The following is a 13,009-nucleotide window of genomic DNA, read 5'->3' as shown; positions in this document are numbered from 1 at the left end:
AACTGATGGAAGGTGTAAACTGGAGTCTAGATTTGAGAATATACGTTCACATATATGGGGGGAAGGGGTGAAGGAAAGTGTTTTTCCTTGAAGCTGAACTGGCAGCCAATTGTTCGAAGGTGATGTGCTTGCCATCAGAATGCTGGAATTGAGTCACCCTCCATGGTAGATTGGTTCCTGAACTTGGTGGGTCCATAGTAAATTGCTGATGACATATTAACCGGCTTGGCTTGTCATAAGACCTTGAAGCATATATGTGTGGAAAGCTGTCTAACTTGGATACTCTCAAGCATTGTGATGGGTTTACACATGTGTCTGATAGCCAGCTGACCAAAAAAAATGACAAAGGCCTTCTGGATGATAACTCTCAATATGGAAGCAATTAGATGGTTATGTAGATGGCCCAAAACCCTGTTATGGATTGAATTCCAGATCTTGTTTGTGATATAAAAAAAGAGACTTTAATTGGGGGAAGGAACTTTCTCCACAAGGAGGGAAGTTTGGAAGGTGAGTCTCGTCCTAGCAGCCCTTGGAAGTGGTATGAGAGGAAAATGGAATCACATTATGTGCTTGTGGAGCCATAGTCTTGCGTGAGTCACTGCCTTAGGAGGAAAAGGATGACAATTTGGGGATGAAAAAAAATATTGTGAGAGTTTATAACCATTTAAATTCCATTATATTGCAGCTATTAAATTACTCTCTTGGATTTTTTCATATAAATGGTTAAATGTTGTGCTTTTTTCAAAATGATGAACTTGAGGTAGGAATCATACATTGATTGTCAGTACAACAACAACAACAACAACAAGATTACATTTGTATAGAGCCTTTCACATCGGGAGGACAATACATCCTGTGCCCTTGATGGTGATGCCATTCACACAAGGTTTAATGATTCTCATATGATTGCTGCAGATTTATCAGGCGAGTACTGTATTTTGGCTGTAGTTGTTCCTTGAGAAAATCTACATCGTCTGTGAATGGCACTAAAAAAAAATTGGTCACTATAGCGCCTTATCACGTCTTCTAGACATCTCAAAGCACTTCATAGAGTATACTGTAAAGTCAATTGACTGTATATTTGTGGGCGAATCGTGGCAGCCAATTGCACACAGCAGTGTCCTACAAACAGTCATGGATTGAGTGATCAATTTATTATTTTTTATGAAGGAATTATTACTCCAAGAAAAGCGATATGCTGATTGACTAACAACTGGGTTCCTACTTACTGCGAGGTGAACAGAGGTGTATGGAGTAAGGAGTAATGGAGTAATGTTGCCCAACATTTTGCCCTGCTGGGAATGAAACAAGGTCCTCTCGCTTGCGAGGCGAGTGCTCTAATCACTGAGCTACAGGACTCCTAAAATAACCAATTTGATCAAGAAACTAGGAAAAACTCTTTGAATAGTGTCATGAGATTTTTAGCATCCAGCTGAACAGGCAGAGGGAACCTTGATTTAATGTCTCATCTGACAACACAGCAATCTGCCAGCATTGGAGATTTAGCCTAGACTTCAGATGGTGGAGGTTACTTTTGGAAACTCAAAACTGAATTTGGACAGTGTCCCATAAATATGGTCAAATCACTGCAAATTATTACCACAATGGGAACAAATGCGGTCAGGCGTTTAGTAGCCTTGGCTGCTAATCCTCAACCTAAATGGAAATAAACCTTTTTAAAAAATTAAGTCTAAGTGTATTAAGAATCCATTTGGATCATTGAACTCATTTTAACCTGTGTGATTTAATAAAAAAAATCCAAAAAGGTTCCCGTATATTTATCCTAAATACCATTTGAAACGAATAATAATCCAACATTAGTCATCAATGTAATTGCAATCACTTAACCAGTCACAAGCTTTTGGATGTTTAGTGTTTTTGGAGGGAGCGAAGAAAAAGGCATAGATTGCATTGAAATCTCCTAACTCTATTCTACTCTCTTCTAATGTCAACAGCTGGAAGAATATGTTTGGGCTTATTTCAGGTGAGCAACGGTGATTGGTTGGAGAGGTAGAGAATGGGACATGATTTATTACCTGTTAAGAAACCACTGAATTCCAGAATGCTTTTAGCTGATGACTGACTTTGGGTACAAATCAACCTTTTTCATTGTTTTTGAACTCTAATTATGAGGTGCCTTTCAACAGCATTGCCACTTGGGGCTACGCCTGGTGCAGGATGAAAATGAATTCATGGCAAAACATATTCTATTGGCACTAATACAAGTATTTATACTCTTGAGATGAAAAAGGAACCTCATTAAGGAAGTGAAATCTGTTTTGATTTGGATTTTCATTAGGGTGAGTTTAGTTTCAGTTTAGTTGAATTGATTTTTTTTATCCGTAGTGCATATTGTGAATCTACTTCTATTAAAGGGTGCTTTATAAAGAACTGTATCTACGATAGTCCATTTTGTTAATCAGTATTTTAAATTCTGGTGGTTATTATATCGTGCGGTACTACATCATTCCTCATTGGACCATATTGACTGGCCTGCCATGTCACTCCTAATTCTTTAAAACTGAAATCTTACCATAAAAGTAAGGGGAGAGGAATTTTAAAAAAATTTAATTTTAATTTTAAAAAAATAGGGTCACACGCACTTAATTCCAAAACACATTCAGGGCAGCAGCTCATCATTTCAGTCACTACAAGGAACACATTTGCTACTACAATGGAACCTTATCTTGTGGGCACCTCAGTAATTAGGGGAACTCAGTATTTAGGCAACTTCCACCCCCCACCTCCAAGGTAAAATCCCAAACACACTAGTAAGAGCGCTCCTCTACACTCACTCTCAGGCCTTAACATCCTTCCTGAAGTGAGGTGCCCAAAACTAACTGTATTAGTATTGCAATGTTTTATACAAACTTAGCATTATTGCTTTACTTTTGTACTCTGTGCCACTTTGAATAAATTCCAGAATGCCATTAGCGTTTTCATAGCTCTTTCCACTTGCGCTGCCACTTTCAAGGACTTATTAGTATACCTGCACTCCCAAGTCCCTAGGCTCTTTGTAAGATACTGCCATTCAATATATACTTAATTTTTTTTCTTTGAAACGGAATCACCTCACATTTTGCTTCATTAATGTCTACCACTAATCTGCCATTGCTCCAATCTATTTAAGTCCTGCCCAGCCTTCTCACCATTCACTCTACCTCCCAGCTTGATATCAAGTTCACATTTTGAGATTGTATCCCCTATATCTAAGTCAAGATCATTAATATATGATGGAAAAAAGGAGCCCCCAGCACAGATCTCTGCAACACACCACTTATTGCCTTACATCAACTGGAAAAATATTATTTTAGCCCTACTCTCTGTTTCTTGTCCTTAAACCACCATTCTATCCAAATCTCCAAATTTCCCCCTGTTCCATGTAACGTGGATTTGTCCACCAGTCTTTCGTTGGCATCTTATCAAATGCATTCTCGAAATCCAGATACATGGCAGTTGTAGCAATGCCTTTATCTGCATGATTTTCTCACTTGTGTTTAGCATTTTGATTCTGCTTTGTTAAAAAATTATTTTTCACACATTTTGCCTGAACATTTTGAAAAAACTGAAAGTGATTTAGTTTAGCAATATCCAGCTTTTTGGTAAGAACATAGGAATGTACAAGAATGGAAAAGGGCCTCTGGTCAAACCCAAAGTAAAACATTAATCTTTACTTTATTTTCAAATAAGTATCTAGAAGATAAAAAAATCTTAATTGTACAAAACGACAAACAACTGTGCCTATTTTTGGTGTAAATCTATATTGCGAAGCTGAGTTAGGGAAATGTGATATATTTTTTATATCTCTGTGCTATTAACAGAAAAGCATGAACAGAGCCATTTGTAGGATCATTTGTTGATACCACTGTGATGAGTTAGTAACCTTGTTTAATTTGTGATAGTTTCAAGCCACTTTCAAAGGAGCATCATTGTTCACCCATTGGATGCATTGAAATAATATCTAGTGAAAACCAATGAATCACCCGACAACAAAAATAGAAAAAAAACTGATTCTAGTTTGTCTGCACTCTGTAGCATATTGTCAGCATTTAACTCTGAATAAGAATCTTGAATTTCTAGAATATTGCAGTAATGAAAATAAAACACATGGTGTAGTGGGATTGGGGTTTGAATTCTGAATCTTCCACTCTAGGAAAACTTGTTTTGCTCCACAGTACTGTATCAGGACTTTTTTCTGTCCAACTGGTGGCCTGCGGGCCGATTTCATCCGCCCTCGGTATCTTGTTCGACCCTCAACTGTCTTTTCTTCCCCACATCCAAGCCATGACCTGCTCTGCCTTCCCTCACCTCCGTAACATCGCCCAACTCCGCCACTACCTCACCCCTCAGGCCGCTGAAACTCTTGTTCATGCCTTCATCACCGCCAGGCTCGACTATGCAAACGCACTGCTTGTTGGCCTTCCCAACTCCTCCCTCCACAGGCTGCAGATAATCCAGAACTCTGCAGCCCATGTCCTCTCCCGCACCAAACTCCGTGACCCCATATCCCCCACTCTCGCCCGACTCCACTGGTTCCCTATCCTTCAGAGGATTCAGTTCAAGATCCTGGTCCTCACCTACAAAGCCCTTCATGGCCTCGGCCCACCCTACCTCTGAGACCCGCCCGCTCCCTCCGCTCATTCAGCTCCGGCCTGCTCCATGTCCCCCGACCCACCCGCCCTACCATTGGCGGGAGAGCCTTCAGCCACTTTGCCCCCAACCTCTGAAATTCCATCCTCCAATCACTCCACCTCGCCCCTTCCTTAGCCTCTTTCAAGTCCTGCCTCCTCTTCGACCATGCCATCGGCCACCCCACTTCCACCCCACTCCCTTCTCTCCCCCTGACCCCTGCTCAGGTTTGAAATGCTGTACACTGTCCAGCGCCTTGGGATGTCCTCCCGACGTGAAAGGCGCAATACAAATGTAATCTTGTTGTTGTTGTACAAACTGTAAAGTCAGTAGAAATCTATTTAATGAATTCATTACTAATTGTGCTCCCATTTCAGAATGTTAGAAAAAATGTTATTTCAGGATTCATCATTTATAATCCTTGCTTCAATAATAATTATAGCACCTTATCACGTCTTCGAGGTGTCTTAACACGCTTCACAGAATATACTGTAAAGTGAATTGGTTGTATATTCTGTGGGCGAAACATGGCAGCCAATTGCGCACCGCAGTGTCCCACAAACAGTTGTGGATTGAGTGACCAAATTTTTTTAAGGGATTATTACCCCTGGAAAAGCAATCCGCCAATTGACTAACAATGCAATATTGGGAGATACTGGAGAATAATAAACATGTCATTATAGCAATCTGATTCTTACATGAAATGTAAATGCAGTGCTGTTTGTTTACATTGACATCCAAATTGAACAGGCAAAATATATTGAATACAGCTTTCTCTCTTACTGAAACGAATGGCATATGTGGCATGTCCAATGGCGGAGCACAATGTTCCCTAGCCTGTTGTGCCATGGGCTGGCAAAACTTGGATCTGGCACTACAGTTACCCCACAGAGTGCCACAGAATCAAGGCCAAGTGTTTCCTCGTGCAGCTTGAGTCACTTTGGGCTGGCTCTTTCACAGCTCTATTCAGGATGGCAATGCAGGTTAAAATAATAATAATAATAATCCTTATGTTTGGTAAAGTGCTTTTCACATAAGGAGGACAATCCAAAGTTTTTCACAGGATGTTGAGTTAAATTATGGTGAGACTGTGTGTTTTTATGGGGAAACTTGACAACCAATTTTCACACAATGTCCCACAAATAGCCGTTGAGTGAGTGACCAATTTTATTGGGAGATTGTTGGCCAAGACAATGTGAGAAACTCCTTTTTTGAATTTTGCCATGGGATCTTTAACGTTCACCTAGACAGGCAAAAGGGACCTCAGTTTCACAGATTTCAACAACAACCACCATCACTTGGATTTATATATATTTCACCTGAAGGACAGCATCTCCAGTAACGCAGCACACCTACAGCATTGGGGTGTCAGCATGTACTATACGAGTTTCAAATGCTGACGTGGGGCTTGAACCCATAACCTTCTGTCTTGAGGTGAGGGTGCTACAAACTGAGCCATGTACTGTATCTCAACCAGGAGAGAAAAAATAAGAGTATGTTTGCAGAGATTTTGTTCAGAGCAAAGAAAGAACATGTGTTTTTTACAGTGCCAATTGTTTGAAACATCTCAAACCACTTGATTTGAAATATCCTCCTGATATAAAAGGCACTACATAATGTACATTGTAATGTATAAATAATTACTGTCATGTGTGGTAACTGCTTTTATTGGCAAAATCTCAGTTGTACGAATTAATTGTCAGGTATGCAGGAGGGAAAGGCAATAAATTCCGTTTGCAATTACTTATTGAAACATAAAAAGAAACCATGAAAGCCCTAATTTGTATTAATTTGGGAGGTGAAAATGATTTCTACCAAATTGAATGAAACATCTGTGAAGATTGAAAGGAACATAGTAGATTGCATTCTTTCCAAATCTTGGGAGGCTGCAGTGGAACTCATAGTCCCTGTACACACCATATGAATCTTGACTGCACGCAGAACTAAGAGAGGCCGGTCTTCCTGAAGGAGAATGTATTGCAAGAGGTTGTTGTTAAAGGGACGTTGTTTGGAAAGCTGCTATGGCAACAGCTGCACATGATTTGACCCAAATGAGGTCAGAACTGTTTATGTCTGCTCCCACCTCACAATGAAAAGTAGGGATACCCTAGTACTCCTGCAGAATAGGAAGCGATTCTGTATTCGTGCTGGTCATATCCTGGAAATCTTGGATGACTTTCCGGTTTTTTTCTTGAGTTTGCAGGATGTTTATCAGTTGCTCTCAGGCTGATTAGGCATGGACTGTATCAAGGGAAGGGTTCTGTAGAGCAATTCACTGCCAAAAGTTAGTCATCGTGGGTTGAAATTCAGTTGTTGCCCTTCAAGCACACAGTGCCTTAATATCAGGTGGATTTGAGATTTATTTTTGGAAGGGAAGAGGAGCAGAGAGAAACCTGTTTTTATCTGGACCTCTCTGTTACTGTCATAGCTCTTAGGATAAAATGTTTCTGGCATGGTTTTGGCCATGCTACAATGGAGATCATTATTAATAATAATAATAATAATCCTTGCATTTGATAATAATAACAATCCTTGCGTTTGATATAGTGCCTTATCATGTCGTCCATGTCTCAAAGCACTTCACAGGATATACTGTAAAGTAAATTGACTGTGTATTTTGTGGGTGAAATGCATTGGACGTTGCACATAATTGCGTCCCACAAGCAGCAGTGGAGGAGAGACCAATTTTATTTGGGGGATTTGTTAGCTGGGACACTGGGAGAAATTCCCTTTTCTTTTTGAATAGTGCCATGGGATCTTTAACATCCACCTGAACAGGCAGATGGGACCTTGGTTTAACATCTCATCCGAAGGACAGCACTTCTGACAAAGAAACCACCCCCCCAAACACTACATCGGAGTTTCAGCTTAGACCATGTGGGTTCAAGGCCCAATGCGGGCCTTGAATCCACAATCTTCTGACTCAGAGGCAAGAGTGCTACCACTGAGCTAAGCTGATGTATATGTTGCTGATGGAGGATTATGATATCTGCTGCAAGGAGAGAGAAAATTTATTTTCTTTTTAAAAACAAAAACTGGGATGTTGGTCTCGATTATATTTGTCTGCTTCCAAGAGGAGGTGGAATAGGAAACTCATACACTTGGGTAAAAAGGGATAGAACTTGGAGACCTAGTTTCTAAAGTGTAGTTAACACTTGAATTCATTGAATAATTTGGGTGTTATATTATTGTGAACTCATTGAAAATCAATGTTAGGTTTAAGCGCTCTGGGGGGCTACTCTGTGTGAAGAGTGATGTATAAATGCAAATTGTTGTTGTTGTAGGTCTTGGGCCATTTTCAATTGTGCTAACTCTTAAGTCACAGCAATTTGAATCTGGTCTATGATCAGAATTCGCTTGAGACAATTTGATGTGTACATGCGGGAGAAGGAAATAGAGGGCTATAAGTGAGGGGATTAGGAGGGGCAAAGTATAAATACTGGCACAGACTTGTTGGTCTGAATGGTCTGTTTCTGTGCTGTATGACCCTCCGTGACATCATGAAGCACACAATGGGTTAACTTGAAAGTATATACATCCACTATTCATTGCATGACTATTTCCCTCAGGAATAGACCAATAACTTTTTTGTTGCGCTGTAAATTAACATGTTGCACTGCCATGCATCTGGGATTCATTTTTTTCTCTGGTAGGGGTGCTATAGTTTGAACATGAAATTACAATTATTTTCCAGCAAAGATTCATTTTTCACATTTTCTACAAAGCAGTGATGCAAATTAGGAGAGGAAGCCAGTGTCCTGAAGACAAGAAAGGGCTCGGAGAATGAGCAATTCAAAGCTTTTGGATGTGGTACAGCAACACTAGTGTCCAAAAGGGCTGAGGTTTTCTAATCTATTCCACACATGATTTAAATATCACTGGTGATGAAGTGGCAAATTTACAGCATGCCACGTACAGGCTCCTGTCAAGAGATCAAAACCAAGACTTGTGTGCCTTTTAACTGCTACAGAAAAACTTTCAATAGCACTAACGGCTTCCCATCCATTGAACTAGTACAAAGTCTTAGGAGACCTAACTTGCTCTGTACTAAATACATTACTTAATGTTTGCACTATCTATTTTATGACGGCAGCCCTGAAAACATTTTGTTGCACATATTGTTGCATCCTTACATTTGATAAAGCGTCTTTCACATCTCAGAATATTGCACAGGATTTATGATGAAGTCGGTAGTTTGAAGGTGAACAAAGTAGCAATTTGTGCACAGCAATGTCCCACAAACAGCCATTAAGTGAATGACTAATTTTCTTTATGGATTGTTGGCCAGGACACCAGGAGAAACTCCCCTCATTTTTCGTACAGTGCGCAAAATCGTTAACTTCTGTCTGAGCAGACAGACCCGACCGTGGTTTTTAACTTCTCATCTGAAGGGAAGAACCTCCAACAATGCAGTGCAGTCCCAGCACTGCATTGGAATGTCAGCCTAGACCGAGTCCAAAATCCCAATGTGGGGCTTGAACCCACAACCTTCTGGCTCAGAGGTGAGTGTGTGACTAACTGAGCCAGGTTGACATGGTTTCTACTTAAAGGAGCCAAGTACAGCAGAATTCCTTTGTCCCCCAAAGGCAAAGCAAGAGCAGAATAAAGGGGATCATATATATAGGTTTTCTATTGATGTGGGAAACCTTAAACATGAGTAGCATCTGGATCGCGGTATTTCAGATAACCTTATTGGGAAGTGAACAATTGTCTGTACAATTAATAACCTGCACATAGGCAAATGAAGAACTCAGCAGGATTTGAACTCCTGGTGATTACATATATCCAGTGTTATGTAAAGTGGACTTGTTTCATTGTATTGAAATCAATTGGTCTTTCCATTTTCCTTCCATAGTGCTCTTCAGCTGTGAGGTTCTTCTCTCAGTGGAAAGGATATGGCTCTGTGCTTTCTTTACCCATTGTTTCCTGGAACATGATGGACAATCGGCAAAAATTCTGCTACATGCCATTAACCTGATTCTGATGGAATTTATATCATTATTGCTCTGGAAATCTAGGATAAAGAAAGGTGTTGGCAGGTTCTTTCCAATCTTGATAGTTAGTGAAAAACTACAATGGTTGTGAAGTGTTGTGAAAGGATCAGTATTTTTAAAAATTCATCTCAAGATGTGGGTGACACTGGCATTTATTGCCTATCCCTGGTTACCTTGAGAAGGCTATCACTTTGTAGGTCAGAAAGTAAAAAGGGAGCTTGTTTAGTTTCTCTGGATGTACCTCTTATTTTATTTTCTCTTCTCTCAAAACAAACCTTTTTGACTGCGCTTTAGGTCATCTTTCCCCTTCCCACCCCAGCTCGGATACCTACCTAGCATTGCTAAACACTTGGAAGCATTCTCCTGATGTGACAGATGCTACAATAAATGTGAATTGTATTGTATTTTAATGAAAGGAAACGCAAGGTGATTTTAGCCAGGATTTAAAAGAGCTCTAATTTTACACTGTCTCAGTGACCAGTTCAAGTGCTGATTGCTGTTTGAAGTAAAATAATATTTTTAAAAATAGCAGCAGCTGAATGTTCCTGATTTCTTCAGTTGTCACAATGTCATTCCGTCCCTATCTAACACCTAATGCCACTGAAACCCTCATCCATGTCTTTTGTCACCTCCTGCCTTGATTTCTCTAACTCACTCCTTGCCGGTCTTCTCAGTTCCACCATTCACAAGGTCCAACTAATACAAAATTCGGCTCCCCTTATCTTCACCCATACCAAACACTGCATGTCCAACACTCCAATCCTCACCATGTTCCACGGGCTCTCTGTCTCTGAAAGGATTGACTTCAAGTTCATCGCCCTCGCTTACAAATTTCTCCATGTTGAAGCACCTGGACACCTCTCTAATCTGGTGCCATAATGCCACAACTCCTAATGCCTAATCTCTGGTACTCCCTGCCTTAATCCCTCCACCTCACCCCCTCAATATCTTCAAATCTCAACTGAAGATCAACCTCTTCAACTGAGCCTATGACCATCTTGCCTCCCACTCGCTCGACATCCGGCCCTGCCAATGAACAGCGCTCTGAGATGCTGTGCAGCGTGATGGGCACAATATAAATACAAGTTGTTATTGATGTGTATCAGGAAAACCTATTGTTCCCTCTCCATTTCCCAATCCATTGACGGACAGATGGATTTTCACCCATTATCATGTAACATTTTATCTGATGAAAAGCACGACCAGGTCAGTTATCATGCTGTAGTGTTTCTGTGAAATTTCTCATTTTAAAACGAAATCTATCATTCTGTCTCGTATTAAATGGGCCGACTTTGCTTAGAAGATGAGGAAAATTTGGCACTAGTTAATTTGTAATCTTTTTTTTATTTTAGTTCCCAGAATGTGGTTTCTTTGGAATGTATGACAAGATCTTGCTCTTTCGTCATGACCTCAATTCAGAGAACATCCTACAACGACTGACCTCAGCGGAAGAAATTCACGAAGGAGACTTGATTGAGGTTGTCCTTTCTGGTAGGTAGTCGCAATAGCGCTTTTGGTCACTGTAGTGATGAACATTACTTGCTTCTCAATGCTAGAATCAGAGCCCCATTATAAAACAGTAGTTGGGATCCATAAAATCTCAACCACCATTAATGGTGAGCACTTCTGCATTCTCTGCCCATGTGGGTAAAAAGTCAAATGACTTCCCGAATGCAGCCTACCATCCTGAACTAAAACAGTTGATGTTGCTTCTTGCACGTGCACATCATCGGTCTATTGACGTCAGACATTTCTTGACCTGCAAGAAGAAGGCTGGCATTATGAAACAAAACTATTTTCAACTGGTATTTAAAACTGACACGGCTTTCTAGATGCATTTGGGAATTTTAGTAAGTGAATGTCGGAGTTCCTATCTTAATCGCACTAAAAGTGTAACTGCATTATAATGAAGCGCAATATAACTGGGTTCTACTTCATTTTCTCATAGTGTATAAGACCTTGAGTAATTGGCATTTATTTAGAAAACTAAAACTGTCATTGTTCTTCATTAATTGAAGCATGTCTTCTCTTTCTCTCCCTCGGCAACTGGATGGATAGGAGCTTTGTAGGAATGAGAGCATATGGGGGATGAGGGGGAAACGGAGGTATGAAGCACAGGTGGTGTAGGGACTGGGTAAAGGAAGCTGACCTAGGTGAGGGAATCTTGTTGATTTTTGGAGACCAGGAAGTCCGTGACCTCTTTGCTTTTGTAGTCGGGGGTGAGTGAAGGAGACAGCTGGTAGTGGAGAGAGCAGTGGTGGGATTATCTTTACCTTGCAGGATGATTCTGGAGTAGGAAGAGGATTTGGCTGAGGAGAGGAAACAACCGTCAGTTTTGTTGGGGTCCATGAGGCCAGATTTATTGTGTGTAGTGAGTGTGTATTGGAGTTGGTGGGGGGCGGGATAGGAAATGAAGATCTTACCAAGGTTTTGTAATAATACGAGTGATGTACAACGGTAATTTTATGCTAATCAATCTCTGGGAAGCTGTTACTTATTCTCATTGACTTGGTTAAAATCTTTGTATACAACATAATTAAAAGCACAGTTGGCCACATGTTAAATCCCAGAGTTAACGCATGGTCATTTCTTTTCTGGTGAGTCAAATAATCATAATTCGAGTTTGGACAATTAACAATTCAAATCTATTGATCATCAGCTGGACTGAATCTAAAATGTTTTCCAAATGCTTGCTGTCTGATGCTGTATCAAATCAGATATTTCAGCCGAGGCAGGAAAATTAACCCCTCACCCGTCCCTCCAACCTGTAGCACCACTCTGCATAAACTGAAACACTCTCAGCCTGTTTGACTTGGCAGCTCACTCAGTTGCCCTTTATCCATGGTTTAACCTCTACTACTCATTTGCTCCATAGAGACCATACATTGAGGAATCTCATTTAAGATTATGTCCAGAAGCAAAATGTGAAGTCTCGGGAGAATAAACTATCTTTAAAAGTTGTTATCAAAATGTTGAATGACAAATACTTATCGTGGCCTTTCTCTGGGGATGGGAGAAAGATTCTTTGGCTGCTTTTATTAGGTGTTTTTGTTTCATTCCCAGAAATAATTCTTTTCATTATTATGGATGAGAGAGAAAAGAATATTTGTAATCCTTCATCATCCCTGGTTATGGTGCTTTGCTCAGTTATTTGCCCCTGTGCCTGCAAACAAATGTCCTGAGCAACAATTATTACCGAAAAAAAATCAAAGTATGAAGGTTTGCAGTTGAGACTTACTGCAGATTCCACAGCAGAAGGATATTGAACCTCATACCAACAAGCTCATGTGAGCTAAACATTATATAATAATAATAATCCTTGCATTTGATATAGCACAGAATATACTGTGAAGCGCTTTGAGACGTCTCAAAGACGTGATAAGGTA

At 40.3% G+C, this 13,009-nt stretch overlaps 1 protein-coding gene across 1 annotated transcript in view; it reads left to right on the top strand.

The window, feature by feature from the left end:
• prkd3 (protein kinase D3) overlaps positions 1-13,009 on the top strand; it is a 184,285-nt gene that overhangs the window by 72,693 nt on the left and 98,583 nt on the right. Inside the window, exon 2 of the mRNA XM_007898482.2 lies at positions 10,976-11,114. Coding sequence (XP_007896673.1) covers positions 10,976-11,114 — 139 coding nt within the window. The remainder of the gene's footprint in view (positions 1-10,975; positions 11,115-13,009) is intronic.

The sequence above is a fragment of the Callorhinchus milii genome, unplaced genomic scaffold (genome assembly GCF_018977255.1).
Source record: "Callorhinchus milii isolate IMCB2004 unplaced genomic scaffold, IMCB_Cmil_1.0 Scaffold3, whole genome shotgun sequence".
NCBI classification, from domain to species: Eukaryota; Metazoa; Chordata; class Chondrichthyes; order Chimaeriformes; family Callorhinchidae; genus Callorhinchus; species Callorhinchus milii.
The sequence above is the reverse complement of the archived record's forward strand: the minus strand, read 5'-3'. Positions and strand labels throughout refer to the sequence as shown.